This window comes from Scyliorhinus torazame, chromosome 24, assembly GCF_047496885.1.
Source record: "Scyliorhinus torazame isolate Kashiwa2021f chromosome 24, sScyTor2.1, whole genome shotgun sequence".
Classification (NCBI taxonomy): Eukaryota; Metazoa; Chordata; class Chondrichthyes; order Carcharhiniformes; family Scyliorhinidae; genus Scyliorhinus; species Scyliorhinus torazame.
The window spans coordinates 16,093,843-16,119,585 of NC_092730.1; the positions used below are offsets into that span (position 1 = coordinate 16,093,843).

At 55.7% G+C, this 25,743-nt stretch overlaps 1 protein-coding gene across 2 annotated transcripts in view; it reads right to left on the bottom strand.

Annotated features, from left to right (window-relative positions):
* Window positions 1-25,743, bottom strand: part of dnajc4 (DnaJ (Hsp40) homolog, subfamily C, member 4) — a 180,078-nt gene that overhangs the window by 134,658 nt on the left and 19,677 nt on the right. For both annotated transcript variants that reach the window (XM_072489401.1, XM_072489400.1), the window contains exon 4: window positions 20,166-20,262. In XM_072489401.1, the coding sequence (XP_072345502.1) occupies window positions 20,166-20,262 (97 nt within the window). The remainder of the gene's footprint in view (window positions 1-20,165; window positions 20,263-25,743) is intronic.

The following is a 25,743-nucleotide window of genomic DNA, read 5'->3' on the forward strand; positions in this document are numbered from 1 at the left end:
CTGTGGGAGTGAGTCCCACATTCTCCCCCCACTCCCCGTGAGAGCGAGTCCCACATTCTCCCCCGCTCTCTGTGGGAGCGAGTTCCACATTCTCCCCCACTCCCTGTGGGAGTGAGTCCCACATTCTCCCCCACTCCCTTTGGGAGCGAGTCCCACATTCTCCCCCACTCCCCGTGGAGCGAGTCCCACATTCTCCACACTCCCTGTGGGAGCGAGTTCCACATTCTCCCCACTCCCTGTGGGAGCGAGTCCCACATTCTCCCCCACTCCCTGTGGGATCGAGTTCCACATTCTCCCCACTCCCTGTGGGAGCGAGTCCCACATTCTCCCCCACACCCTGTGGGAGTGAGTCCCACATTCTCCCCACTCCCTGTGGGAGCGAGTCCCACATTCTCCCCCGCTCTCTGGGTGAAGAGGTTTCCCTCCGAACGGATGCATTGTGGCTCTCTTTGCACGGCTGGTGACTCAGGCCTGCCGATGGTCGGGGCCTGGTGGCTGGCTTGTGTTACCTTGCTCCTTTCCCCTGCAAAGTGCTGGAGCTGGCGTCGCGACCCGGGGAGGGGCAACCGATCGGCCCACAAGGGGTTAAGTCACACCCAGAGCCGCTCGAACAGCAGGCAGGGTTTTACTTTTCAGTGCAGGAATTCCATCCAGTGAGGTGAGCTGAGGCGCGACGCCCAGCCTGCCAAGGCTTCTGTTGTTGTTCGAGGCGGAGTGTCAACACACAAGGGTGTACCTAAAAGGAGAATGTGTGGGGTGGGGGGGGGGGGGGGGGGGGGGGGTCACGTTTCCCTCGCGGCTTTGGGCGCTGACGCCCGAACAAAAGGCTCGCCGCCGCCTCAGCCTTTGAGCGGGGCCGCGTCGCCTCGTGACAAGGCCGCTATCTTCCCCTGCTGATCAGCAGCCGACAACGAGGCACTGGGCCAGGAACAATGAGCCCCCCTCGCCAGGCTGAATACCCTCAATGACCATTTCAAAGGCGGCCCAGATAAGGTTTCAAAACAAGGCCCAGCCGGCTCTTGACGAGATTAGCTCCTGCGCTGTCTGGGCGAAAGGTGCAGGGAGGCGACATTGGCAGAGGTTTGTCAAAGCTTTTCACCCAGCCTGCAAACTCCGCCATCCCCTCCCTCCCTGAATAGTTAATCAGCTTGGAATCCTTCGCCACCCCCGCCAACCACCCCCCCCCCCCCCCCCCCCCCCCAGGAGACCCCAGGTAAGTGTTCCCCCCTCTGAAATGGGCCGAATGCGACACTCGGTTCAAAGGGGCAATAAATGCTGTATCTGTCCCCCCCCCCCGCACCCCACAGAAGTCGAATTGCCTCTTCGGAGACAGTCGCACACCAGGCCTCTTTTGGAACAGGTTCCTACCAATGCCAATGCCCTCTGTGCTAAATCCAGGCCAGAAACAGCGGAGCCCTATCTCTGATACCTCCTCCAGAGCCCCTACACCCCTCCCTATCTCTGATACCCCCTCCAGAGCTCCTACACCCCTCCCTATCTCTGATACCTCCTCCAGAGCCCCTACACCCCTCCCTATCTCTGATACCCCCTCCAGAGCCCCTACACCCCTCCCTATCTCTGATACCCCCTCCAGAGCCCCTAAACCCCTCCCTATCTCTGATACCTCCTCCAGAGCCCCTACACCCCTCCCTATCTCTGTCACCTCCTCCACAGCCCCACAACCCTCACAATCTCTGATACCTCCTCCAGAGGCCCTACACCGCTCCCTATCTCCGTAACCTCCTCCAGAGCCCCACAACCCTCCCTATCTCTGATACCTCCTCCAGAGCCCCCACACCCCTCCCTATCTCTGTAACCTCCTCCAGAGCCCCCACACCCCTCCCTATCTCTGTAACCTGCTCTAGAGCCCCTACACCCCTCCCTATCTCTGTAACCTCCTCCAGAGCCCCACAACCCTCCCTATCTCTGTAACCTCCTCCAGAGCCCCTACACCCCTCCCTATCTCGGATACCTCCTCCAGAGCCCCTACACCCCTCCCTATCTCTGTAACCTCCTCCAGAGCCCCACAACCTTCCCTATTTCTGATACCCCCTCCAGAGCCCCTACACCCCTCCCTATCTTTGTAACCTCCTCCAGAGCCCCTACACCCCTCCCTATCTCTGATACCTCCTCCAGAGCCCCTACACCCCTCCCTATCTCTGTAACCGCCTCCAGCCCCGACAACAATCCCTATCTCTGATACCTCCTCCAGAGCCCCCACACCCCTCCCTATCTCTGATAACTCCTCCAGCCCCACAACCCTCCCTATCTCTGTAACCTCCTCCAGCCCCTACAACCCTCCCTTTCTCTGTAACCTCCTCCAGAGCCCAACACCCCTCCCTATCTCTGTATCCTCCTCCAGCCCGACAACCCTCCCTATCACTGATACCTCCTCCAGAGCCCCTACCACCCTCCCTATCTCTGTAACCTCCTCCAGCCCCGACAACCCTCCCTATCTCTGTAAACTCCTCCAGCCCCAACAACCCTCCCTATCTCTGTAACCTCCTCCAGCCCGACAACCCTCCCTATCACTGATACCTCCTCCAGAGTCCCTACCACCCTCCCTATCTCTGATACCTCCTCCAGAGCCCCTATCACCCTCCCTATCTCTGATACCTCCTCCAGAGCCCCTACACCCCTCCCTATCTCTGTAACCTCCTCCAGCCCCAACAACCCTCCCTATCTCTGTAACCTCCTCCAGAGCCCCTACACCCCTCCCTATCTCTGATACCTCCTCCAGAGCCCCTACACCCCTCCCTATCTCTGTAACCGCCTCCAGCCCCGACAACAATCCCTATCTCTGATACCTCCTCCAGAGCCCCCACACCCCTCCCTATCTCTGATAACTCCTCCAGCCCCACAACCCTCCCTATCTCTGTAACCTCCTCCAGCCCCTACAACCCTCCCTTTCTCTGTAACCTCCTCCAGAGCCCAACACCCCTCCCTATCTCTGTATCCTCCTCCAGCCCGACAACCCTCCCTATCACTGATACCTCCTCCAGAGCCCCTACCACCCTCCCTATCTCTGTAACCTCCTCCAGCCCCGACAACCCTCCCTATCTCTGTAAACTCCTCCAGCCCCAACAACCCTCCCTATCTCTGTAACCTCCTCCAGCCCGACAACCCTCCCTATCACTGATACCTCCTCCAGAGTCCCTACCACCCTCCCTATCTCTGATACCTCCTCCAGAGCCCCTATCACCCTCCCTATCTCTGATACCTCCTCCAGAGCCCCTACACCCCTCCCTATCTCTGTAACCTCCTCCAGCCCCAACAACCCTCCCTATCTCTGTAACCTCCTCCAGAGCCCATACAACCCTCCCTATCTCTGATACCTCCTCCTGAGCCCCACACCCCTCCCTATCTCTGATACCTCCTCCAACCCCAACAACCCTCCCTAGCCCTGATACCTCCTCCAGAGCCCCTACACCCCTCCCTATCTCTGTAACCTCCTTCAGAGCCCCACACCCCTCCCTATCTCTGACACCTCCTCCAACCCCAACAACCCTCCCTATCTCTGTAACCTCCTCCAGAGCCCCACAACCCTCCCTATCTCTGTAACCTCCTCCAGCCCCAACAACCCTCCCTATCTCTGTAACCTCCTCCATCCCCTACAACCCTCCCTATCTCTGTAACCTCCTCCAGCCCCAACATCCCTTCCTATCTCTGTAACCTCCTCCAGCCCCTACAACACTCCCTTTCTCTGTAGCCTCCTCCATCTTCTACAACCCGCCCTATCCCTGATACCTCTTCCAGAGCCCCTACACCCCTCCCTATCTCTGTAACCTCCTCCAGAGCCCCTACACCCTCCCTGTCTCTGTAACCTCCTCCAGCCCCTACAACACTCCCTATTCCTGTAACATCCTCCAATCCGTACAACCCTCCTTATTTGTGTAACCTCCTTCAGCCCCTACAACCCTCCTATCTCTGTAGCTATTAGTCCCTGCAACCCTCACTATCTGGAGCCTCCTCCAATCCCTAAAACCTTCCCTCTCTCTATAACGTCCTACAGCCCCTACAGCCCTCCCTGTCTCTGTAACCTCCTCCAGCCCCGACAACCCTCTCTATGTCTGTAACCTCCTCCAGCCCCAACAACCCTCCCTATCTCTGTAACCTCCTCCATCCCCTACAACCCTCGCTATCTCTGTAACCTCCTCCATATCCTACAACCCTCCCTATCTCTGTAACCTCCTCCAGCCCCAACAACCCTCCCTATCTCTGTAACCTCTGCCAGCCCCTACAACCCTCCCTATCTCTGTAACCTCCTCCAGGGGCCCTACAACCCTCGCTGTCTCTGTAACCTCCTCCAATTCCTACAACCCTCCCTATCTCTGCAATCTCCTCCAGCCCCTACAACCCTCCTTATCTCTGTAACCTCCTCCAATTTCTACAAACCTCCCTATCTCTGCAAGCTCCTCCAGCCCCTACAACCCTCCCTATCTCTGTAACCTCCTCCAGTCCCGACAACCCTCCCTATCTCTTTAACCTCCTCCAATTCCTACAACCCTCCCTATCTCTGTAACCTCTTCCAGCCCATACAACCCTCCCTTCTCTATAATCTCCTCCAGCCCCTACACTCCTCCCTATCTATGTAACCTCCTCCAGCCCCTCCAACCCTCCCTATTTGTGCAACCTCCTCCAATCCCTAAAATCCTCACTATCTCTGTAACCTTCTCCAGTCCATACAACCCTCCCTGTCTCTGTAACCTCCTCCAGCCCCGACAACCCTCCCTATCTCTGTAACCTCCACCAGCCCCTACAACCCTCCCTTACTCTGTAACCTCCTCCAGCTCCTACAACCCTCCCTATCTCTGTAACCTCCCACAGCCCCACAAGCCTCCCTTTCTCTGTAACCTCCTCCAGGGGCCCTACAACCCTCCCTATCTCTGAAACCTCCTCCAGCCACTACAACCTTCCCCTTCACTTTAACCTACTCCAATTCCCACAACCCTCCCTATCTCAGTAACCTCCTCCAGCTCCAACAAACCTCCGTATCTCTCTAACCTCCTCCAGCTCCTACAACCCTCCCTATCTCTGTAACCTACACCAGACCCCTACAACCCTCGCTGTCTCTGTAACCTCCTCCAGCCCCTACAACCTTCCCTATCTCCGTAACCTCCTCCAGAGCCCCTATAACCATCCTTATCTCTGTAACCTCCACCAGCCCCTACAACCCTCCCTATCTCTTTAACCTCCTCCAATTCCCACAACCCTCCCTATCTATGTAACCTCCTCCAGCCCCTCCAACCCTCCCTATTTGTGCAACCTCATCCAGCCCCTACAACCCTCCCTATCTCTGTAACCTCCTCCAGTCCCTACAACCCTCCCTGTCTCTGTAACCTCCTCCAGCCCCGACAACCCTCCCTTTCTCTGTAATCTCCTCCAATTCCTACAACCCTCCCTATCTCTGTAACCTCTTCCAGCCCCTACAACCCTGCCTTCTCTATAACCTCCTCCAGTCCATACAACCCTCCCTGTCTCTGTAACCTCCTCCAGCCCCAACAACCCTCCCTATCTCTGTAACCTCCACCAGCCCCTACAACCCTCCCTTTCTCTGTAACCTCCTCCAGCTCCTACAACCCTCCCTATCTCTGTAACCTCCCCCAGCCTCACAAGCCTCCCTTTCTCTGTAACCTCCTCCAGGGGCCCTACAACCCTCCCTATCTCTGTAACCTCCTCCAGCCCCGACAACCTTCCCTATCTCCGTAACCTCCTCCAGAGCCCCTATAACCATCCTTATCTCTGTAACCTCATCCAGCCCCTACAACCCTCCCTATCTCTTTAACCTCCACCAATTCCTACAACCCTCTCCATCTCTGTAACCTCATCCAGAGCCCCTACAACTCCCTCTCTCTGTAACCTCCACCAGCCCCTACAACCCTCCCTGTCTCTGTAACCTCCTCCAGCCCCTACAACACTCCCTATTCCTGTAACCTCCTCCAATCCGTACAACCCTCCTTATTTGTGTAACCTCCTTCAGCCCCTACAACCCTCCTATCTCTGTAGCTATTAGTCCCTGCAACCCTCACTATCTGTAACCTCCTCCAATCCCTAAAACCCTCCCTCTCTCTATAACGTCCTACAGCCCCTACAGCCCTCCCTGTCTCTGTAACCTCCTCCAGCCCCTAAGACCCTCCCTATCTCTATCACCTCCTCCAGCCCCTACAGCCCTCCCTGTCTCTGTAACCTCCTCCAGCCCCGACAACCCTCCCTATCTCTGTAACCTCCTCCAGCCCTTACGACCCTCCCTATCTCTATAACCTCCTCCAGTCCCATCAACCCTCCCTCTCTCTGTAACCTCCTCCAGCCCCTACAACCCTCCCTATCTCTGTAACCTCCTCCAGCCCCTACACCCCTCCCTATCTCTGTAACCTCCTCCAGCCCCTACACCCCTCCTATCTCTGTAACCTCCTCCAGTCCCACCAACCCTCCCTCTGTCTGTAACCTCCTCCAGCCCCTACAACCCTCCCTATCTCTGTAACCTCCTCCAGTCCCACCAACCCTCCCTATCTCTATAACCTCCTCCAGCCCCTACAATCCTCCCTATCTCTGTAACCTCCTCCAGTCCCACCAACCCTCCCTCTGTCTGTAACCTCCTCCAGCCCCTACAATCCTCCCTATCTCTGTAACCTCCTCCAGTCCCACCAACCCTCCCTATCTCTATAACCTCCTCCAGCCCCTACAACCCTCCCTATCTCTGTAACCTCCTCCAGCCCCTACACCCCTCCTATCTCTGTAACCTCCTCCAGTCCCACCAACCCTCCCTCTGTCTGTAACCTCCTCCAGCCCCTACAACCCTCCCTATCTCTGTAACCTGCTCCAGCCCCTACAACCCTCCCTATCTCTATAACCTCCTCCAGTCCCACCAACCCTCCCTATCTCTATAACCTCCTCCAGCCCCTACACCCCTCCTATCTCTGTAGCTATTAGTCCCTGCAACCCTCACTATCTCTGTAACCTCCTCCAGTCCCTACAACCCTCCCTATCTCTGTAACCTCCTCCAGTCCCTACAACCCTCCCTGTCTTTCTAACCTCCTCCCGCCCCTACAACCCGAGGCCGCGAAAGGCGCTACAGGAATGCACGTGCCTTCGCGCAGAATCCTGGTGGTGCCGGGGCCCTTTCCCAATGCCCTCCCGCCTGGCAGAGCTCCTGAGTCCCCGCATCGTACTTTCTTTTCCATAATTGTCCGTGTGTTCCGGCCGTAATGCTTAGCAACCCCCCCCCGGCTGCCAAATGTCACTTAGTGACAGCTCGATGCGGGAGAGTTTCCTAATCACCTTTAGTGCCAGAGGGAACCTCACTGGCTCGAGCGCATTCTGCTATTTCGCCTGAATGATGATTGATTGAACGGGGCCGGGGCACAGAGAGATCTGCAAATTGGCTGTTTTTATCTGACGTTTACAGTCAGCCTGGTCCAAACATAACATTCCCCCAGCAAAAGAGTTTGGCCGTTATCAGGAATGAGCGGCGATTATGCAGTGTGTAAACACAGTTGAGTTTTTACATTTCGCAGCTCCCCCTTTAGCCAACTGATTGAAAGATGCATTCCGGGGGCGAAAGGGCGGCCGTAACCGTGGTGCTGCTGGCGAAGGGACGCCGGGTCCGGCGGGCTGACCTGGGTAGCGTCCCTTCTGTCCCCCAAGTCAGTGGCGATGGCCCTTCCCTCGGGCCCTGCATTGCAGAAGGGGGGGGGGGGCGCGGCGCGTCGCTGAGCGTTTGGAGGGCACGTTTCCGCTCTCCGTGCCGGAGTGTCGAAGCTGGGCTCAGCGGATAGCGCCCCCCCCCACGTCCCCAATGGCGAGGCCCACTCTCCAGGGCTTGAGCGCCAAGATGGCGGCCGACACTCCAGTGCGGCACCAAGGGCGGGCTGCACTGTCGGAGGTGCCGCTCTTCGGACGCCATATTTCTCTTTTAAAAAAAAAAAAAATTTACAATACCCAATTATCTTTTTTCCTCGCAAACTACCCAGCCTTCAGAACAGCGACCACGACACCACACAACCCTGCCATGGCAATCTCTGTAAGACGTGCCAGATCATCGACATGGATACCACCATTACGCGCGAGAACACCACCCACCAGGTACGCGGTACATACTCGTGCGACTCGGCCAACGTTGTCTACCTCATACACTGCAGGAAAGGATGTCACGAAGCGTGGTACATTGGCGAGACCACGCAGACGCTGCGACAACGAATGAACGGACATCGTGCGACAATCACCAGGCAGGAATGTTCCCTTCCAGTCGGGGAACACTTCAGCAGTCAAGGGCATTCAGCCTCTGATCTCCGGGTAAGCGTTCTCCAAGGCGGCCTTCAGGACCCGCGACAACGCAGAATCGCCGAGCAGAAACTTATAGCCAAGTTCCGCACACATGAGTGCGGCCTCAACCGGGACCTGGGATTCATGTCGCATTACATTCATCCCCCACCATCTGGCCTGCGAAATCCTACCAACTGTCCTGGCTTGATGCAATTCACACCTCTTTAACCTGGGGTTACCCCATCTCTGGATCTGTAAAGATTTAATCATCTGCTAATGCTCCATTCCAAGCATTGTCTGGCATCTTTGAATTTGTCTATATATATGTTTCTGGAACATACCTCTTCATTCACCTGAGGAAGGAGCAGCGCTCCGAAAGCTAGTGACATCAAAACAAACCTGTTGGACTTTAACCTGGTGTTGTAAGACTTTTATCCCAATTAAGGGGCAATTTAGCGTGGACAATCCACCTACCCTGCACATCTTTGGGTTGTGGGGGGGGGGGGGGGGGCGAAACCCACGCAGACACGGGGAGAATGTGCAAACTCCTCGCGGACAGTGACCCAGGGCCGGGAGTCGAACCCGGGTCCTCAGCGCGCCGCAGTCCCAGTGCTAACCACTGCGCCACAGGACGCCATATTAAACCAAGGCCGGATCGACCCTCTTTGAAAAAAGTGTCAAAGCACAGTGGTTAGCACTGTTGCTTCACAGCTCCCAAGGACCCGGTTTCGATTCCTGGGTTTGGGTCACTGTCTGTGCGGAGTCTGCACATTCTCCCCCCCGTGTCTGCGTGGGTTTCCTCCGGGTGCTCCGGTTTCCTCCCACAAATCCTGAAAGACGTGCTGTAGGGTGAATTGGACATTCTGAACTCTCCCTCCGCGTACCCGAACAGGCGGCGGAATGTGGCGACGAGGGGATTTTCACAGTATCGTCATTGCAGTGTTAATGTGAGCCTACTTGTGACAATAATAAAAATTATTATAAAAATAAAGCCCATTTTGAAAAGGAGCGGAGGGGGAGTTTCCCCAGTATTTTCCCAACAATTGTCCCTCAGGCAACATCAGAGGACCTGCGTCATTATCCCGTTGCTGAATGCGGCATCTTGCTGCGCACAGATTGGCTGCCGCGTTGCTTACTTTACGATAGTGACTGGCATTTCCAAAGTACCTCAACGGCGATGGCTAGTGATCATTAACAGTGCTACAGACATGCTCCATTTTCAGTTCAGATAAGGTGCAAGAGGAATTTACACGGACGATACCAGAGGGGTTTAAAAAAAAAAATTATTTCAGGGGACTGTGGGCGTCGCTGGGCCGGGCCATCTTGAACCCGCCGCAGTCCCCGTATGCTGTAGGTGCACCCGCAGTGCTGTTAGGGAGGGAGTTCCCAGGATTTTGACCCCGGCCACAGTGACCGAACAGCTGAGTCCCACCTCGGGACGTCACGGTCACGGAAAGTATGCTCACAAGGCGGTTGAACCTGATACCCTTCCAAGACACACACACACCAATCGCAAGAGTGGGAAGAGATAGAAAGAAAGTTGGAGCCTCGATCATCACTATCCACGGCTCCATATTCCAACCCGTTTGTCACAGCACGTCAGGCAGCCCATGTGACCTGTCGGACGCCACCACCTCAGTCCTGCACGGATGGCTCACGCCTCCTCCAGATTTTTCTCTGTCGAATCGAAACCCATTCGGAATCTTCGGCTTCTGTCAGGTCGTCCCCTCAACATTCTTTGTTCTATCGAGAAAAGCTGGTTTAATCCCTCCTGTTAATTATAACCTGGCACAAGTCAGGAGTGAGAGGGAATACTCTCCACTCGCCTGGATGAGCGCGGCTCCCAACGACACTCGAGAAGCTCGACACCGTCCAGGACAAAGCAGCCCCGCTCGATCGACACGCTAACCACAAACATTCACCCCCTCCCCCCCCCGACGCACAGCGGCAGCCGTGCGCACCGTCTACAAGACGCGCCGCAGCCACCCGCTCCTTCGACAGCACCTTCCAAACCCGCCACCGTCTAGAAGGACGAGGGCAGCAGCAGACGCACGGGGAACACCACCGTCTGCAAGTTCCCCCTTCCGAGCCGCTCGCCACCCCGACTCGGAAATGTATCGGCCGTTCCTTCGCTGTGACTGGGGTCAAAATCCTGGGAACTCCCTCCCTAACAGCACTGTGGGTGTACCTACACCACATGGACTACAGCCATTCAAGATGGCCGCTCACCAACGTCTTCTCAAGGACAATTAGGGATGGGCGATAAACACTGAGCTTTGCCAGCGACTCTCGCACCCCGGGAATGATTTATTTTTTCTTAAAGTACGCAAGTGGGAGGATGGAGGGAATCACGTAATGCATTTCAGTCGGAAAAATACTGGGTGACATCAGCGTGCCAGGAATGGAGGCACAATAGCTGAAGAGCAGTAAACAATAAAAGCTAATCAAATGCAGAAGAGCTGTGGCATAAAACAGTGAGATACAAATGCGAGGAGGTTGATGTAAAACTGCGTAATTCTCTGGTCAGACCACGAGCGCCGTGCCCAGTTCTGGAGGACCAGGAAGCTGGGAGAGCTTTGATGTCCCGGAAATGGTTTTGGAAGAGAGTCAAAGGCTTTCGGGAAGCCGGATTAACGAGGGAAGCAGGCAGAAGCGCGAAAGGAAGTGGCCGAGAGCTCACGGTGCGGGGGGGGGGGGGGGGCACGCGTGGCGCCAGCTGCACCCCTCCCCATCTCCGCCCACTTCCTCACAGCCAGACGCACCGAGGGGGGACCCACACGCTGAACGATGGCGGACGGTGTATCTCACCGCCTCGCCCAATGACGGCACAGGCAGGGCCAAAATCGGTTCGCATTTCAGGGCGCCCTGAAGCGCTCTTGCAATTGCAACGTGGGTAGCCCGACAGCCAGCCAGCACAGCAAGATCCCGCAAGCCGCCCGTCTGTTTATTTTTTAATTAGCGATGGTGGTTGAGGGATGAACTTTGACCCCAGGGCACCGGGTGGGGGGAATACCCGGCTCTCTTTCGAATAGCGGCTGTAGGATCTTTTACATCCACCCGAGTAGGCACGGGGTAGCACAGTGGTTAGCACTGTTGCTTCACAGCACCAGGGTCCCGGGTTCGATTCCCGGCTTGGGTCACTGTCTGAGCGGAGTTCTCCCCGTGCCTGCGTGAGTTTACTCCGGTTTCCTCTCACAAGTCCCGAAAGACGTGCTTGTTAGGTGAATTGGACATTCTGAATTCTCCCTCCGTGTACCCAAACAGGCGCCGGAATGTGGCGACGAGGGGATTTTCACAGTAACTTCATTGCAGCGTTAATGTAAGCCTACTTGGGAGAATAAAGATTCATTTTTTAAAAGGTAGACGGGGAGGGGGGGGTTTAAACAGCCCATCCTTCTGATGCTGCAGCACTCCCTCAGCGTGAGGCGCTGGGAGCATGGGCCGAGATTCCTGCCCGCAAGTCTCTGGAGTGGGACCCAAACGCACAACCTTCTGGCTCCGAGGGTAGAGTTGTGCCGACGAGGGTTAAAAATGCTGTTCTTCCGTTGCCCCGGCGAGTGGAGTCATTCTCACCCTGTGCGATAACTGCTCCCTCTCTCTCTCTCTCTCTTTCTCTCTGCTGAGGTCAGGTTGAACTCCATCTATAGGGCAGACTGCCCAGACCCACAAAAACAAAATCAATCTGGAACAGTGGGATTCTGTGCCAGTCTCCATTCACAATCCACTTTCCAAATCGTCTTGTGAAGTGTTTGAAGCTCAGCAGAATTTTGAAGCTGGTACCACGGTCACATTGTGGTTAGCACAGTTGCTTCACAGCTCCAGGGTCCCAGGTTCGATTCCCGGCTTGGGTCACTGCCTGTGCGGAGTCTGCACGTTCTCCCCGTGTGTGCGTGGGTTTCCTCCGGGTGCTCCGGTTTCCTCCCACAGTCCAAAGATGTGCAGGTTAGGTGGATTGGCCGTGATAAATTGCCCCTTAGTGTCCAAAATTGCCCTTAGTGTTGGGTGGGGTTACTGGGTTATGGGGATAGGGTGGAGGTGTTGACTTTGGGTAGGGTGCTCTTTCCAAGAGCCGGTGCAGACTCGATGGGCCGAATGGCCTCCTTCTGCACTGTAAATTCTATGATAACACTGTACCTCAATATGAACCCAGTGGGTGAATCATGTCAAACTTTACAGTGCAGAAATAGGCCATTCAGCCCAGTCGAGTCCAGGCCACCCCTTGTGCTCTTTTTGCAAACAGTACGGCCCTGCGTCGTTTTAATAACAAATTAATTCCATCCCACCGCTTTCACCTCCCTCGCCCGCGGACTTAGCCCATGCCCGCACGGAGTTCGGAAAACGTGACGCGGTTCTTCTTGAAAGGCCCAAAGGTTGGGAAGGACCAGCTGAACAACCGGGCCCAAAGGTTGCCACGGAAACGGGCCTCCATCTCATTAAAGGCCCGAGCCTGTTAGCTTTGGATTTATGATGCCTTCGGGCTGGCTAACCGGCCGATGTCAAAATGGACTCCCGAATAACCAACGCCAAGTTTGGCTGTCTCCCGTCAAGTGGGTTCAGAGGAGGGGGTTCCCTCCTTCGGGCTTCCGGGGGGACACGAATCATTAAAATGTCCAGGACGGTCCCAGAGACCCATTAAAAAGGCCAATGGAATGCTGCCCTTTGCATCTGGAGGGCTGGAATACAAAGGCGATAGTAGTCAGGCTTCAGCCCTGGTTAGGCCGCACCTGGAGTCACAGTGAGCAGCTCTGGGCCCTCACACCTTCGGAAGGACATGTTGACCGTGGGAGGGAGCGCAATGTAGATTTGCCAGAATGATACCCGGAGCGCAAGGGTTAAATTATGAGGAGGGATGACACAAAATTTAGGGTTTGCATTCCTTGGACTTTAGAAGGTTAAATGGAGATTCCAAGTGGTCAAGGGGAACAGGGAGGGAGGCAGGGAGTCTATGACTAAAGGACAGAGTCCAAAAATTAGAGCTCAGACCTTTCAGGAGTGAGATTAGACAACAGTGTCACACGGAAAAAGGGTGGGGGAAGTTTGGAAACTCGCTTCCACGAAGGGAAATTGATGTTAAAATTGTGAGACCATTTTATTGGTCATAGGTATTAAGGGACATTGGGCAAAGGGTGGGCAGATGGAGATCGGTCACTGAACGGCTGGATTTTAAACTTTTTCTGCCACGGGGCTGTGGGCATCGCTGGACGAGGCCCAGGATTTGTTGCTCGTCCCTAAATGCCCCTTTGAGCTGAGTGTCCCACTCGGCCCATTTCAGAGGGGGGCAGTTACGAGTCGACCACGGGATCATTCCAGTCAATCCAAATTGCACCTTTCCTCCTGTCTTTCTGTGATATGGAGACCAGAACTGTCCAGAGTGGTGTAACCGATGCTCGATACAAGTTTCACATCACTTCTCTGCTTTTCAATTCTATCCCTCTAGAAATTAACCTCATTTTATTTAATTTATAACCTCATTAACCGGTGCTGATATTTTTAGTGATTTGCAAATCTGTATCACGGACACCATAGAATCTCTACAGTGCAGATGGAGGCCATTCGGCCCATTGAGTCTGCACTGACCGTCTGAAAGAGCATCGTACCGAGGCCCACTCCCCCTCCCTATCCCCGTAACCCCACCTAACCTGCACATCTTTGGAAACTTAGGGGAAATTTAGCACGCCCCAACCTGTGGGCAGCACGGTGGCGCAGTGGGTTAGCCCTGCTGCCTCACGGTGCCAAGGTCCCAGGTTCGATCCCGGCTCTGGGTCACTGTCCGTGTGGAGTTTCGCCCCCACAACCCAAAGATGTGCAGGGTTAGGTGGATTGGTCGCGCTAAATTGCCCCTTAATTTGAAAAATGAATTGGGGTACTCTAAATTTAAAAAACAAAATCCACCCAACCTGCACACCTTTGGACACTAAGGGGCAATTTAGCGCGGCCAATCCACCTAACCTGCACATCTTTGGACACTAAGGGACAATTTAGCACGGCCAATCCACCCAACCTGCACATCTTTGGACACTAAGGGACAATTTAGCACGGCCAATCCACCTAACCTGCACATCTTTGGACACTAAGGGACAATTTAGCACGGCCAATCCACCTAACCTGCACATCTTTGGACACTAAGGGACAATTTAGCACGGCCAATCCACCTAACCTGCACATCTTTGGACACTAAGGGACAATTTAGCACGGCCAATCCACCCAACCTGCACATCTTTGGACGCTAAGGGGCAATTTAGCACGGCCAATCCACCTAACCTGCACATCTTTGGACACTAAGGGACAATTTAGCACGGCCAATCCACCTAACCTGCACATCTTTGGACACTAAGGGACAATTTAGCACGGCCAATCCACCTAACCTGCACATCTTTGAACACTAAGGGACAATTTAGCACGGCCAATCCACCTAACCCGCACATCTTTGGACACTAAGGGACAATTTAGCACGGCCAATCCACCTAACCTGCATATCTTTGGACACTAAGGGACAATTTAGCACGGCCAATCCACCTAACCTGCACATCTTTGGACACTAAGGGACAATTTAGCACGGCCAATCCACCTAACCTGCACATCTTTGGACACTAAGGGACAATTTAGCACGGCCAATCCACCTAACCTGCACATCTTGGAGGGTGTGGGACTTGTGGGAGGAAACCGGAGCACCCGGAGGGAACCCACGCAGACACGGGGGAGAATGTGCAAACTCCACACAGACAGTGACCCGGGGCCGGATTCAAACCCGGGTCCCTGGCGCTGTGAGGCAGCGGTGCTGGCCACCGTGCCCCCCCATTTTACACTCTTATTTCCCAAGCAGTGCGTCATCTCTTTAATCTTCCTCCCAGAATGAACCACCTCACAATGATGGTACAGTATTTACAGAACACAGATTTAGCCACCACTGCAGGGCTGCACAGGGGGCTGGGGATTGTGGGAAGGGGGGGGGGGGGGCAGTCGCACAATGGAGGGCTCCCGTTTGGGAACAGCATTTTCGGGGCTTTAAGCCCTGTCCTCTCCAGCACAGAGGAAGCTCAGTAAAGGAAAATGTCGAGGGTGAGCAAAGAAACGACCGGAAAAAAAAACCAGCTGAAGGTCCGTCGGGGAGTGGAAAGGTCACCGCGGGGTCACCAAGGAAAATGGAGGCTGGAGCACCAGGGAAGGCCGCACTGCTTACGGCTGAAGAAATAACTAAGGTGATGGCCGCGGAATTCGAAAGGCAGTTTACAAAATACATGGAGACGGTGAGGAAGGAGATGAGGGAGGTTTTGAGTGCGCTGGTGGGGGAGGCGATTTCCCCGGAGGCGGCGAGCGCAGCGGCGGATGTGCGGGAGCAAGGGGAGGCGCTGAAGGAAGTGGAGGAGACGTTATTGCAGCACGGTGATCAACTTGCCTCGATGGGGAAGGAGATGCGGAAGGTGATGGATACTAACAACGATCTGCGAGGAAAAATGGAAGACCTGGAAAACAGATCCAGGCGACAGAGTTTGAGGATTGTGGGGCTGCCCGAAGGAGTTGAAGGCCCGAGGCCGACTGAGTATTTTGCCGCGATGTTGGCGAAACTATTGGGGGAGGATCCCTCCCGATATGAACTGGATCGGGCTCTTCGGTCGTGGAGGCCTGTACCAAAGGCGAGTGAGCCGCCAAGGGCAGTGACTCTGTGTTTCCCTAGGAACAGTGTGAAGGAGAAGGTCCTGAGCTGGGCCAAGCAGAAGCAGGTGGTGCAGTGGGCTGGAGCTGGTATCCGTGTATACCAGGACTTTACGGTGGAGCTGGCGAGGAGGCGGGCTGCCTTCAACCGGGTGAAGAGGGCACTGTACATTGGCAAGGTGCGGTGCGGCATTGTATATCCAGCGAAGCTGAGGGTGACTTACAAGCTCAGGGACTTTTATTTTGGAACGGCGGAAGCAGCGGAGGAGTTTGCGAAAGCAGAAGGACTGTGGCAGAACTGACAAATTGAGGAATGGCCGTGTGCCGATGTAACCTCATGACTGTATTTTCTTCTTTTTTGTGTCGCTGCGCGCGGGGGTCGAGATTAAAGGAGCCAATGTGGTATATATTTGGACAAGGGACGTGATGGGACTTTCACTCGAAATGAGGGCTCTTTGGGGTGTAGGTGGATAGGCGGGGTTTGTGTGCTAAAAGGGGATCTTTGGGCTTTCCTAGGGCCGGGCAAGGGGGAAAGAGACCCGGGCGGGGGCCTCCACGCTGGCCGGTGTGTGCCGGCCAGTGAACGGGAGTGAGGTGGGGGGAGGGGCTGCGGCCATCGGAGCCTGACAGAACAGGGTCCGAGTGGTCTGGCCGGGGTGGAAAGTTGTGGGGGGAAGGAACCGAGGTTGGGGGGGGGGGGGGGGGGGAAGAGTTTTACAAGAGGCAATGACCGGGAGGAGGGGTGTTTACAACTCTTGGGTATCATGTACGGTACTCTTTCAGAGGTTGGATGGCGTTGAGGGTGTGCTTCTGAACCCTCGCACAGGACGGTAAGAAGCAGGATGTGGAGGCCATTTGGCCCCTCAGTCCTGTTCCTCCATTGATTAAGGTCATGGCTGTTATAGACGTGGACGTTGTGGCCTACGGGGTTGGAGCTGTCAGTCTCTTGTGAATCTAGTCGAATACTAGCTCCCCCGCTAAGGGTGGGCGGGGACCTCTAAATCATCCATGATTAAGTGCTGTATGGGGTAGAAGATGTGTGCGAACGTTGCGGGGGGGGGGGGGGCTCGCGAATCACGTTTATATGTTTTGGTCCCGTCCAAAGCTGGAGGATTACTGGAAGGAGGTTTCTTCGGGTAATCTCTAAAGTGGTGCACGTGAAACTGGACCCGGGCCCTCGGGAGGCCATATTCGGGGTGTCGGACCAGCCGGGGTTGGAAACGGGCGGGGAGGCAGATGTTGTAGCCTTCGCCTCGTTGATCGCCCGAAGGCGGATCCTGTTGCGATGGAGAGCAGCCTCTCCACCCTGTGCCCTGGTGTGGCGGGGGGGGGAACCTGCTGGAATTCTTGAGAAGGTTAAGTTTGAACTGAGGGGAAGGATGGAGGGGTTCGACAATTCATGGGCATTATTCATTATGCGCTTTCAAGAATTGGGTAACATCGAACATTAGGGAGGGGGGGCTGGGGGGAGAGGGATAATAAATAATAAAAATCACTTATTGTCACAAGTAGGCTTCAATTCAGACACGGGGAGAACGCGCAGACAGAGGATGTGCAGACTCCGCACAGACAGTCACCCAAGTCGGAATCGAACCTGGGACCCTGGAGCTGTGAAGCAATTGTGCTACCCACAATGCTACCGTGCTGCCCAATGAAGTTACTGTGAAAAGCCCCTAGTCGCCACATTCCGGCGCCTGTTCGGGGAGGCCGGCTTACGGGAATTGAACCCGCGCTGCTGGCCTCGTTCTGCATTACAAGCCAGCTGTTTATCCCACTGTGCTAAACCAGCCCCTCAAGGATTGTATGTGTCAATGGTGACTGTGGGTGATTCCAGATTCCTTTTTGCAATTTGTTTATGTGAACATACGGGCTAATGGGGGTTTGGTGGGATCGTTGTTGTCGATATGGGGATTGACATTACATTTGTTACGGATTATTGTTTATTGTTGGTGGGTGTAAATCTGGAAGAAAATGTGAAAATGGAAGAGAATAAAAATGTTTTTTTTAAAAAATGTGCTGTATGAAGTCGGCCAGGTATGGTGCCGACAGTGCTGTGATCTGACGTATATTGCAGTGTAAAGATACTGTTGGAAAACCCTTTGCGACTGTCCTGTGCTCTTCTTTGTATCCCCTCTCTGCTGCCTCTCTTCTGGTTAAGCTGCTGGAACGTTGCTGCACCATCTGGGGTTTCCGTTTACACCACAGATTTTAGGCCGAGTCGGGGCCCCCTATTGTGATGGACCAAGCCCAGACCTCCCCTTTAGGTGCTGCGGCAGAACCGGTGATGATGATTTCATAGGCCTGGCAAGCGGCCAATCGGAAGTGTACCAGTTCCTACTGGGGCCTGTGATTGGTGAGACCGGACAGGAAGTTGCAGGAGGAGGGCGGATCTTGTGAAGAGCACCATCTTGTTTTGGGGCGTGTGCTATGAAGAGGTGCAGGCACGAGGCGGCTTTTAACTCTCTCTCTGTCTGCTCATTTAGAGAGCTTTCTACAGCCTAGTTTCAGATTGGTTGCATGATTAGGAAATGGCCGCCTTCAAAGAGCGACATCGGCAGCAAAGAACAATCTCAGCACTCTTAAGGATAATAATAATCGTTATTGGTGTCACAAGTCAGCTTACATTAACACTGCAGTGAAGTGACTGTGAAAATCCCCTCGTCGCCACATTCCGGCGCCTGTTCGGGGTCACAGAGGGAGAATTCAGAACGTCCGATTCACCCAACAAGCACGTCTTTTGGGGACTTGTGGGAGGAAACCGGAGCGCCCGGAGGAAACCCGCGCAGACACGGGGGAGAACGTGCAACCTCCGCACAGACGGTGACCCGAGCAGCGAATCAGTTTGAACCTTTCCTTTCCATTCCTGCCGTGTGTGTCTATCTTGTGCGTGTCTGGGGTGGAAGGTGGGTTTTGGGATTAGGTAGATTGTTGGGTCATTGTTCCGCGATTACTTCACACGTTCATCTTTTCCTCGTGTTATTAAGAAATCGTTTGTTAACGTTTCAATCTGGTGTCTGCGTCTCATTGCAACATTCTAGGGCCAAAGGTTTTGATACGTGAACAAGAATTATTTGTTAATTCACTTACGTTGCGACCCCGGGTCGGGGGGGGGGGGGGGGGGGGGTGGCTGGAACAGACTGTGCGTGAGCCAAGGGTGTTCTGACAGTAAATGCTGGTGTATTGTAACAAACCAAGTTCTCTTCTACTCATTCGTTTTGGAATCATTTGTGGTCTATAAAAGTGGCTGATCATGTCCTCCACTTCACTTTACCGTCTGCCCCCCGTAACTCCTCCGCCCCCCCCCCCCCCCCGCCCCCGCAGCCTCCACCGCCCTCTGGGGCGAAAATTCCAGAGATGCTAGACAAAATTCCTCCCGACCTCCATCTTAAATGGGAGACCTCTTATTCGTGAATGGAGGCTCACCTTTATAATTCCGGCTGCCGGGGTTGGATTCAAACCCATGTCCGGTCCCCCCCGGAACACTTACCCAAGGGCCTCCGGATTGCCAGCCCAGTGACATTCCCGGGACACCACGTCTCAACATCATTAAAAAAAGTGTGTCTTTCCCACAATGCTGTGTGTATGAGCTGGCTGTGCACAAAATGGCCGCCGCATTTCCCACATGGGGGCAGCACGGTAGCACAGCGGTTAGCACAGTTGCTTCACCGCTCCAGGGTCCCAGGTTCGATTCCCGGCTTGGGTCACTGTCTGTGCGGAGTCTGCACGTTCTCCCCCCCCCCGTGTCTGGGTGGGTTTCCTCCGGGCGCTCCGGTTTCCTCCCACAGTCCTAAGATGTGCAGGTTATGTGGATTTGCCGTGATAAATTGCCCTTGGTGTCCAAAAAGGTTAGGTGGGGTTACTGGGATAGGGTGGGGGTATGGGCTTAAATGGGCCGCTCTTTCCAAAGGCCGGTGCCTCCGGGTCACTGTCTGTGCGGAGTCTGCACGTTCTCCCCCCCCCCGTGTCTGGGTGGGTTTCCTCCGGGCGCTCCGGTTTCCTCCCACAGTCCTAAGATGTGCAGGTTATGTGGATTTGCCGTGATAAATTGCCCTTGGTGTCCAAAAAGGTTAGGTGGGGTTACTGGGATAGGGTGGGGGTATGGGCTTAAATGGGCCGCTCTTTCCAAAGGCCGGTGCCGACTCGATGGGCCGAATGGCCTCCTCCTGCGCTGTAAATTCTCTGATTACTAATCGAGCGACGTTACCACGACGCCACCGTTTCCGCACGTATACAGGATGCATTTGGCCTACCTTCTTGGACTGGTCGAGGAAAGCCTGCTTGATCTGCTGAAGCGTCGCGTCCGATTTGATTCCGAGGATGGTGTAGTAATCGGCGGCGGCTCCAGACCTGGTCGTGACGGGAGACAGGAGAGCAGGGTTTATTGTTCGGGGTTGCTGCTGTGTGACCCCACCAGGGGTGAGGGGGCTGGGCCAGTCCAAGCGCGCTGTGCAGCAGAGGGGAGGGGTGGTGCGGGTGGCCTTGGACCCCGATGGCACAGTCCTCTGTCGAAGCCCCACTGATATACACTGCTTATGGGCAGGGAAAACAGCCAGGAGACTCCTTCCCCTCACCTCTTGGACATCGTTAACAGGCCGCTCAATAGCCAATTGACTAAGGTGTGGGGGGCCGGCAATGAGATTGGAAGCAAGTACAACAACAACTTGCATCTAGATGGTGCCTTTATGTAATGAAACGTCTCGCGGGGTTTCGCCGGAGTGTTATAAACCAAAGTGTGCCACCGCCTCCGGGCCGGGGGGGGGGGGGGGGGGTCAAAGAGGTTGCTTCCAGGAAGTGTCTTAAAGGAACAAAGTCGGGTTGGGAGCGGCGGAGAGGTTTAGGGACGGAATTCCAGAGCTCGGGAGGGGGGGGGAATCAGGCAGCTGAAGGCCTGCCCGCCGATGGTGGGAAGATCACCGATGGCGATGCACGAGAGGTCAGAATCGGAGGAGCGCAGAGAGCTCAGCGGGTTGTGGATTCTGGGGGGGGGCACGAACGGATTTGGAAACCAGGAGGGGAATTTTCAAATCGAGACGTCGCTTGAGCGGGAGCCAATGTGCGCCAGCGAGCACTGAGGGGGGGGGGGGGATCAAGGACCGCGACTTGGGGCCGGCTTTGGATCTCCAGTGTACGGAGTGTAGAACGTGGGATGAGCCGGTGGTTAGCCCTGTTGCTTCACAGCGCCGGGGTCCCCGGTTCGATTCCCGGGGCTCGGGTCACTGTCCGTGCGGAGTCTGCGCGTTCTCCCCCCGTGTCTGCGTGCGTTTCCTCCGGGCGCTCCGGTTTCCTCCCACAAGTCCCCGAAAGACGTGCTTGTTGGGTGAATCGGACATTCTGAATTCTCCCTCCGCGTCCCCGAACAGGCGCCGGAATGTGGCGACGAGGGGATTTTCACTGTAACTCCATTGCAGCGTTAACGTAAGCCTACTTGTGACGATAATAAAGATTGGTAGATTATTATTAGATAACGAAGGCACAATGAAGGCTTCAGCAGCAGATCAGCTGGGACAGGGCCGCCGCCGGCGGCCGTTATGAGGGATGGGGGCGAGCTAACGTCGTGGCAGGAGCTGGGGGAATTATTCTTTTTTGCGAAGATTCAGTTCGAAGCTCTGAGCTATCGTTGTGCGGCCGTTCAATCTGACCTGCTTCGGCGCGCGCGCGACCCTTGCGACTGCCCCCCGGAGAGGACGCGGGAGAAATTTACCAGGAAGGTGCCCGGACTGGGAGAGTTTCAGCCGCGGGGAGAGGGTGGAGAGGCTGCGGGGGATGTTTTCTTTGGAAGAGAGGGGGCCCGAGGGGCGATTTCGGCGAAGCTTAGACAATGATGAGGGGTCGAGATGGAGTGGATAGGGAGGCTCTTTTCCCGTTGGTCAAGGGGTCCATTATGGCGCACCCCCCCCCCCCCCCGTTACTTAAAACCCAGGCCTAACAAAGAACTATTGACCTCCATTTCTACACACTCTTCTCGAATTGCGATTGAAGCTGGAAAGGTCTCTCCTAGCTCATGGCGTCTGTACGAAGTCACATCAGCTCCTGGCTCGATCAAAAGCTGGCAAATATCTCCCCACTAGCCCTCCCCCCCCTCTCCCAAAAGACGCACTGTTGGCTTGTCCGCCTTCACAAGATCGGCATAGTTTGGAGGGTCCACCACAAATGTTTTCTCTGTGACGAGCCTTTGGGTGGCTGGCCGGGTTACAACTAACCCTAACCCTAACCCTAACTTGCTCTCTGGAGGGTCTGACCATCTGCCTCAGCGTCCGCCGGACCCAGAGGAAGTCTCGGGTTGCCGCAGAGCAGTGTGACGTGCGCGGCCAACCTTTTGCCCTTCGAACCAACGCGGCGAACGTCCTCAAGGGAATGAACGCGGGCCTCGTCGGCCTCCACGTTTTCTGCTCGGGGCGCCAGCAAACGGCGAGGGAGTAACGGGGCCTCCTGAAATCTATACATCGCCACGTGGAACAAAAACGAGGAGGAAGAGCAGGGCAGTCGACCCCTCGGGTTCTGCTTGCTTGCGCCGTTTGGCTCGGTGGCCTGCCCTCTTGCTCAGAGACGGCGAAGGTCGTGGGTTCGGGACCCCACCCCAGGGACATAATTCCAGGCCGCCTCTCCCAGTGCCGGCACTGAGGGAAGGGAGGGGGGGGTGACAGGGGCATTGTTCAATTCAGTACCGAGAGCACTTATAAAGAGAGACCGCCAGGACTCAGGGATCGTCGGTAAGAGGCGGACGTATGTGATACTGCACTCTGTAAATAAACCTATGAGAAAGGTCCTTCATGTGAGGCCTTACACCGAGGCTCAAACCTGACTGCTTTGGTAAAAAAAATCCCATAGCACGATTTCGAAATGCAGAGGGGAGTCCTCTCCAGCGTCCCGGGGTCGATATTCATCCCTCAACCAACATCACTGAACAATCTGGTCATGATCACATTGTGGTTTGTAAATTGGTTGCTGCTTTTCCTGCATTACATCGGCGACTACCCTTCAAGAGTACTTTGCTGGGGGGAACCACCGGTTCGTCCCAGGGAGAACAGATGGAGAGTTTTCAGGGTGGCACAGGGCAGGGATACGAAAGTTGGGGGACCTGTTTGTGGACGGGAAGTTTGCGAGCCTGGGTGAGCTGGAGGAGAAGTACGGGCTCCCCCCCCCCCCCGGGGAACACCTTCAGGTACTTACAGGTAAGGGCGTTTGCCAGACGGCAGGTGGCGGAATTCCCGCGGCTACAGCCACACACAGTACAGGACAGGGGGCTCTCGGGGGGGGGGGGGGGGGGGGGGGGGGGGGGAAGAGTGGGGAAGATCTCGGAAACTTACCAGGTGATGCAGGAGGAGGAGGAGGCCTCAGTGGTGCAGGTAAAAGGTAAGCGGGAGGAGGAGTTGGGAGAGGAAATTGAGGAAGGGACGTGGGCAGACGCCTTGGGGAGGGTGAACTCTTCCTCATCGTGCGCGAGGCTCAGCCTCATACAGTTTAAGGTGCTGCACAGGGCACACATGACCGGGACAAGGATGAGTCGGTTTTTTGGGGGTGAGGACAGGTGTGTTAGGTGCTCAGGGAGCCCAGCAAACCACACCCATATGTTCTGGGCATGCCCAGCGCTGGAGGAATTTTGGAAGGGCGTAGCGAGGACGGTTTTGAGGGTGGTAGGATCCAGGGTCAAACCGGGCTGGGGGTTCACAATATTTGGGGTGGCAGAGGAGCTGGTAGTGCAGGAGGCAAAAGAGGCCGGAATTCTGGCCTTTGCGTCCCTGGTAGCCCGGCGAAGGATTCTCCTTCAGTGGGAAGATGCGAGGCCCCCAAGCGTGAAATCCTGGATCAGCGGTATGGCGGGGTTTATTAAGTTGGAGAGGGTGAAATTCGCCTTGAGAGGGTCAGTACAAGGGTTCTTCAGGCGGTGGCAACCGTTCTTAGACTTTCTGGCAGAACGATAGACTTTGGTCAATGGCAGCAGCAGCTCGGGCGGGGGTGGGGGGGTCACTTTATTTTTTTTGTTATTTACACTGGGGGGTCTGAGGGGTTGTAAATACTTGTTGTATTAAGTCGGGTTGTTAATGTGAATTTATTATTTATGTACAGTGGTGGAGGGGGTAGGGAGGGTTGTCTTTCTGGACTGTGTTCTGTACTTAACCCTGTTGGGTTTCTTTTTCATTTTGTTATTGATATTTTATGAAAACGCTTTAATAAAAATTATTTTTAAAATTAAAGAGTACTTTGCTGGCCGCAAAGCATCTCGAAATGTCCGGTGGCAGCGGAAACCGCTATATAAATGCAAACCTTTCGTTTTTTTCCCCCTCCAAGAAAATCATGGCTGGTTTTCACTCCATCGTCCCACCCTCTCCGCCTATTCCCCCAACCTCTCAATCCCAGTCCTGAATACAACGATGGAGGATCCACGGTTCTCAAGGGGGGGGGGGGGGGGGGGGCGGAAAATTCCAGAAGCCGCTCAACCCTCTGAGTGAAAAGGTTTCTCCTCATCTCGGTCCAAAATGGCCGACACCTTATCCTGAGTGTGCGCACCACTCCCACCTCCCGTCTCCAGGTGTAGGAAACAGCCTCCCAGCTTCAACCTTGAAGAATTATATATGTTTATCAATGGATTACCTCTTACTCTTTCTAGAATCCAGGGAATATAGGCCTCACCTACTGGATATTTCCTCATTGGGCAGTCTGCCCATCCCAGGGAATCACATTGAACCAATTCCCTGGCTGTATGACTCTCTCTGCTGAGCTAACCCAATTATATTAAATTGTGCAAGTGAAGGGTATTAATTAAGTACCTCGAGCACTTATAAAGGGAGACCGCTGGGACCCACGAGTAATGTGTAGGGAAGCAGATTATATGTAAGGGGTGATTCTCCGATATGGCGGCCTAGTGTTCGCGCCGTCGTGAACGCCGTTGCGTTTCACGACGGTGCGGACAGGGCCCGGGCACGACCTATTCTGGCCCCCACAGGGGGCACCGCGCCAACCCGCGCATGCGCAGTTGGGCCAGCTCAATCCTGCGCATGTGCGGGAATTTCTTACGTGCGCGGCCCCGACCCAACATGGGGTCGGCGTTCAGGGGCCGGCTGCGCCGTAAAGTAGGCCCGGGGAGGGGTGTAGAGGCCAGCCCGCCAATCGGTGGGTCCCGATCACAGGCCAGACACCATCGGCGGACCCCCACCCCACAGTGAGAAAGCCCCCCCTGCCCCACAGGCCGTGCCCCCCGAGCGTTCCCGCAGAGTTCCCGCCGGCAGCGACCAGGGATGAACGGCGTCGGCGGGACTCTGTCGTGTCGGAGCGGCCGCTCGGCCCATTCCGGCCGGAGAATTGGCGGCCCCGCCGATTCCAGCGGCCCGCGGTGCGCCAAACACACCGGCGCAAATGGCGTTGAATCTCCGCACCTCGGAGAATCGCGTGCCGGCGTCGGGGCGTGGTTGCTCCGATTCTCCGGCCCGGAGCGGGTTCGGAGAATCGCGTGCCGGCGTCGGGGCGTGGTTGCTCCGATTCTCCGGCCCGGAGCGGGGCTCGGAGAATCGCGTGCCGGCGTCGGGGCGTGGTTGCTCCGATTCTCCGGCCCGGAGCGGGGCTCGGAGAATCGCATGCCGGCGTCGGGGCGTGGTTGCTCCGATTCTCCGGCCCGGCGCGGGGCTCGGGGAATCGCGTGCCGGCGTCGGGGCGTGGTTGCTCCGATTCTCCGGCCCGGCGTGGGGCTCGGAGAATCGCGTGCCGGCGTCGGGGCGTGGTTGCTCCGATTCTCCGGCCCGGAGCGGGGCTCGGAGAATCGCGTGCCGGCGCGGGGCGTGGTTGCTCCGATTCTCCGGCCCGGCGCGGGGCTCGGAGAATCGCCCCCGTTGT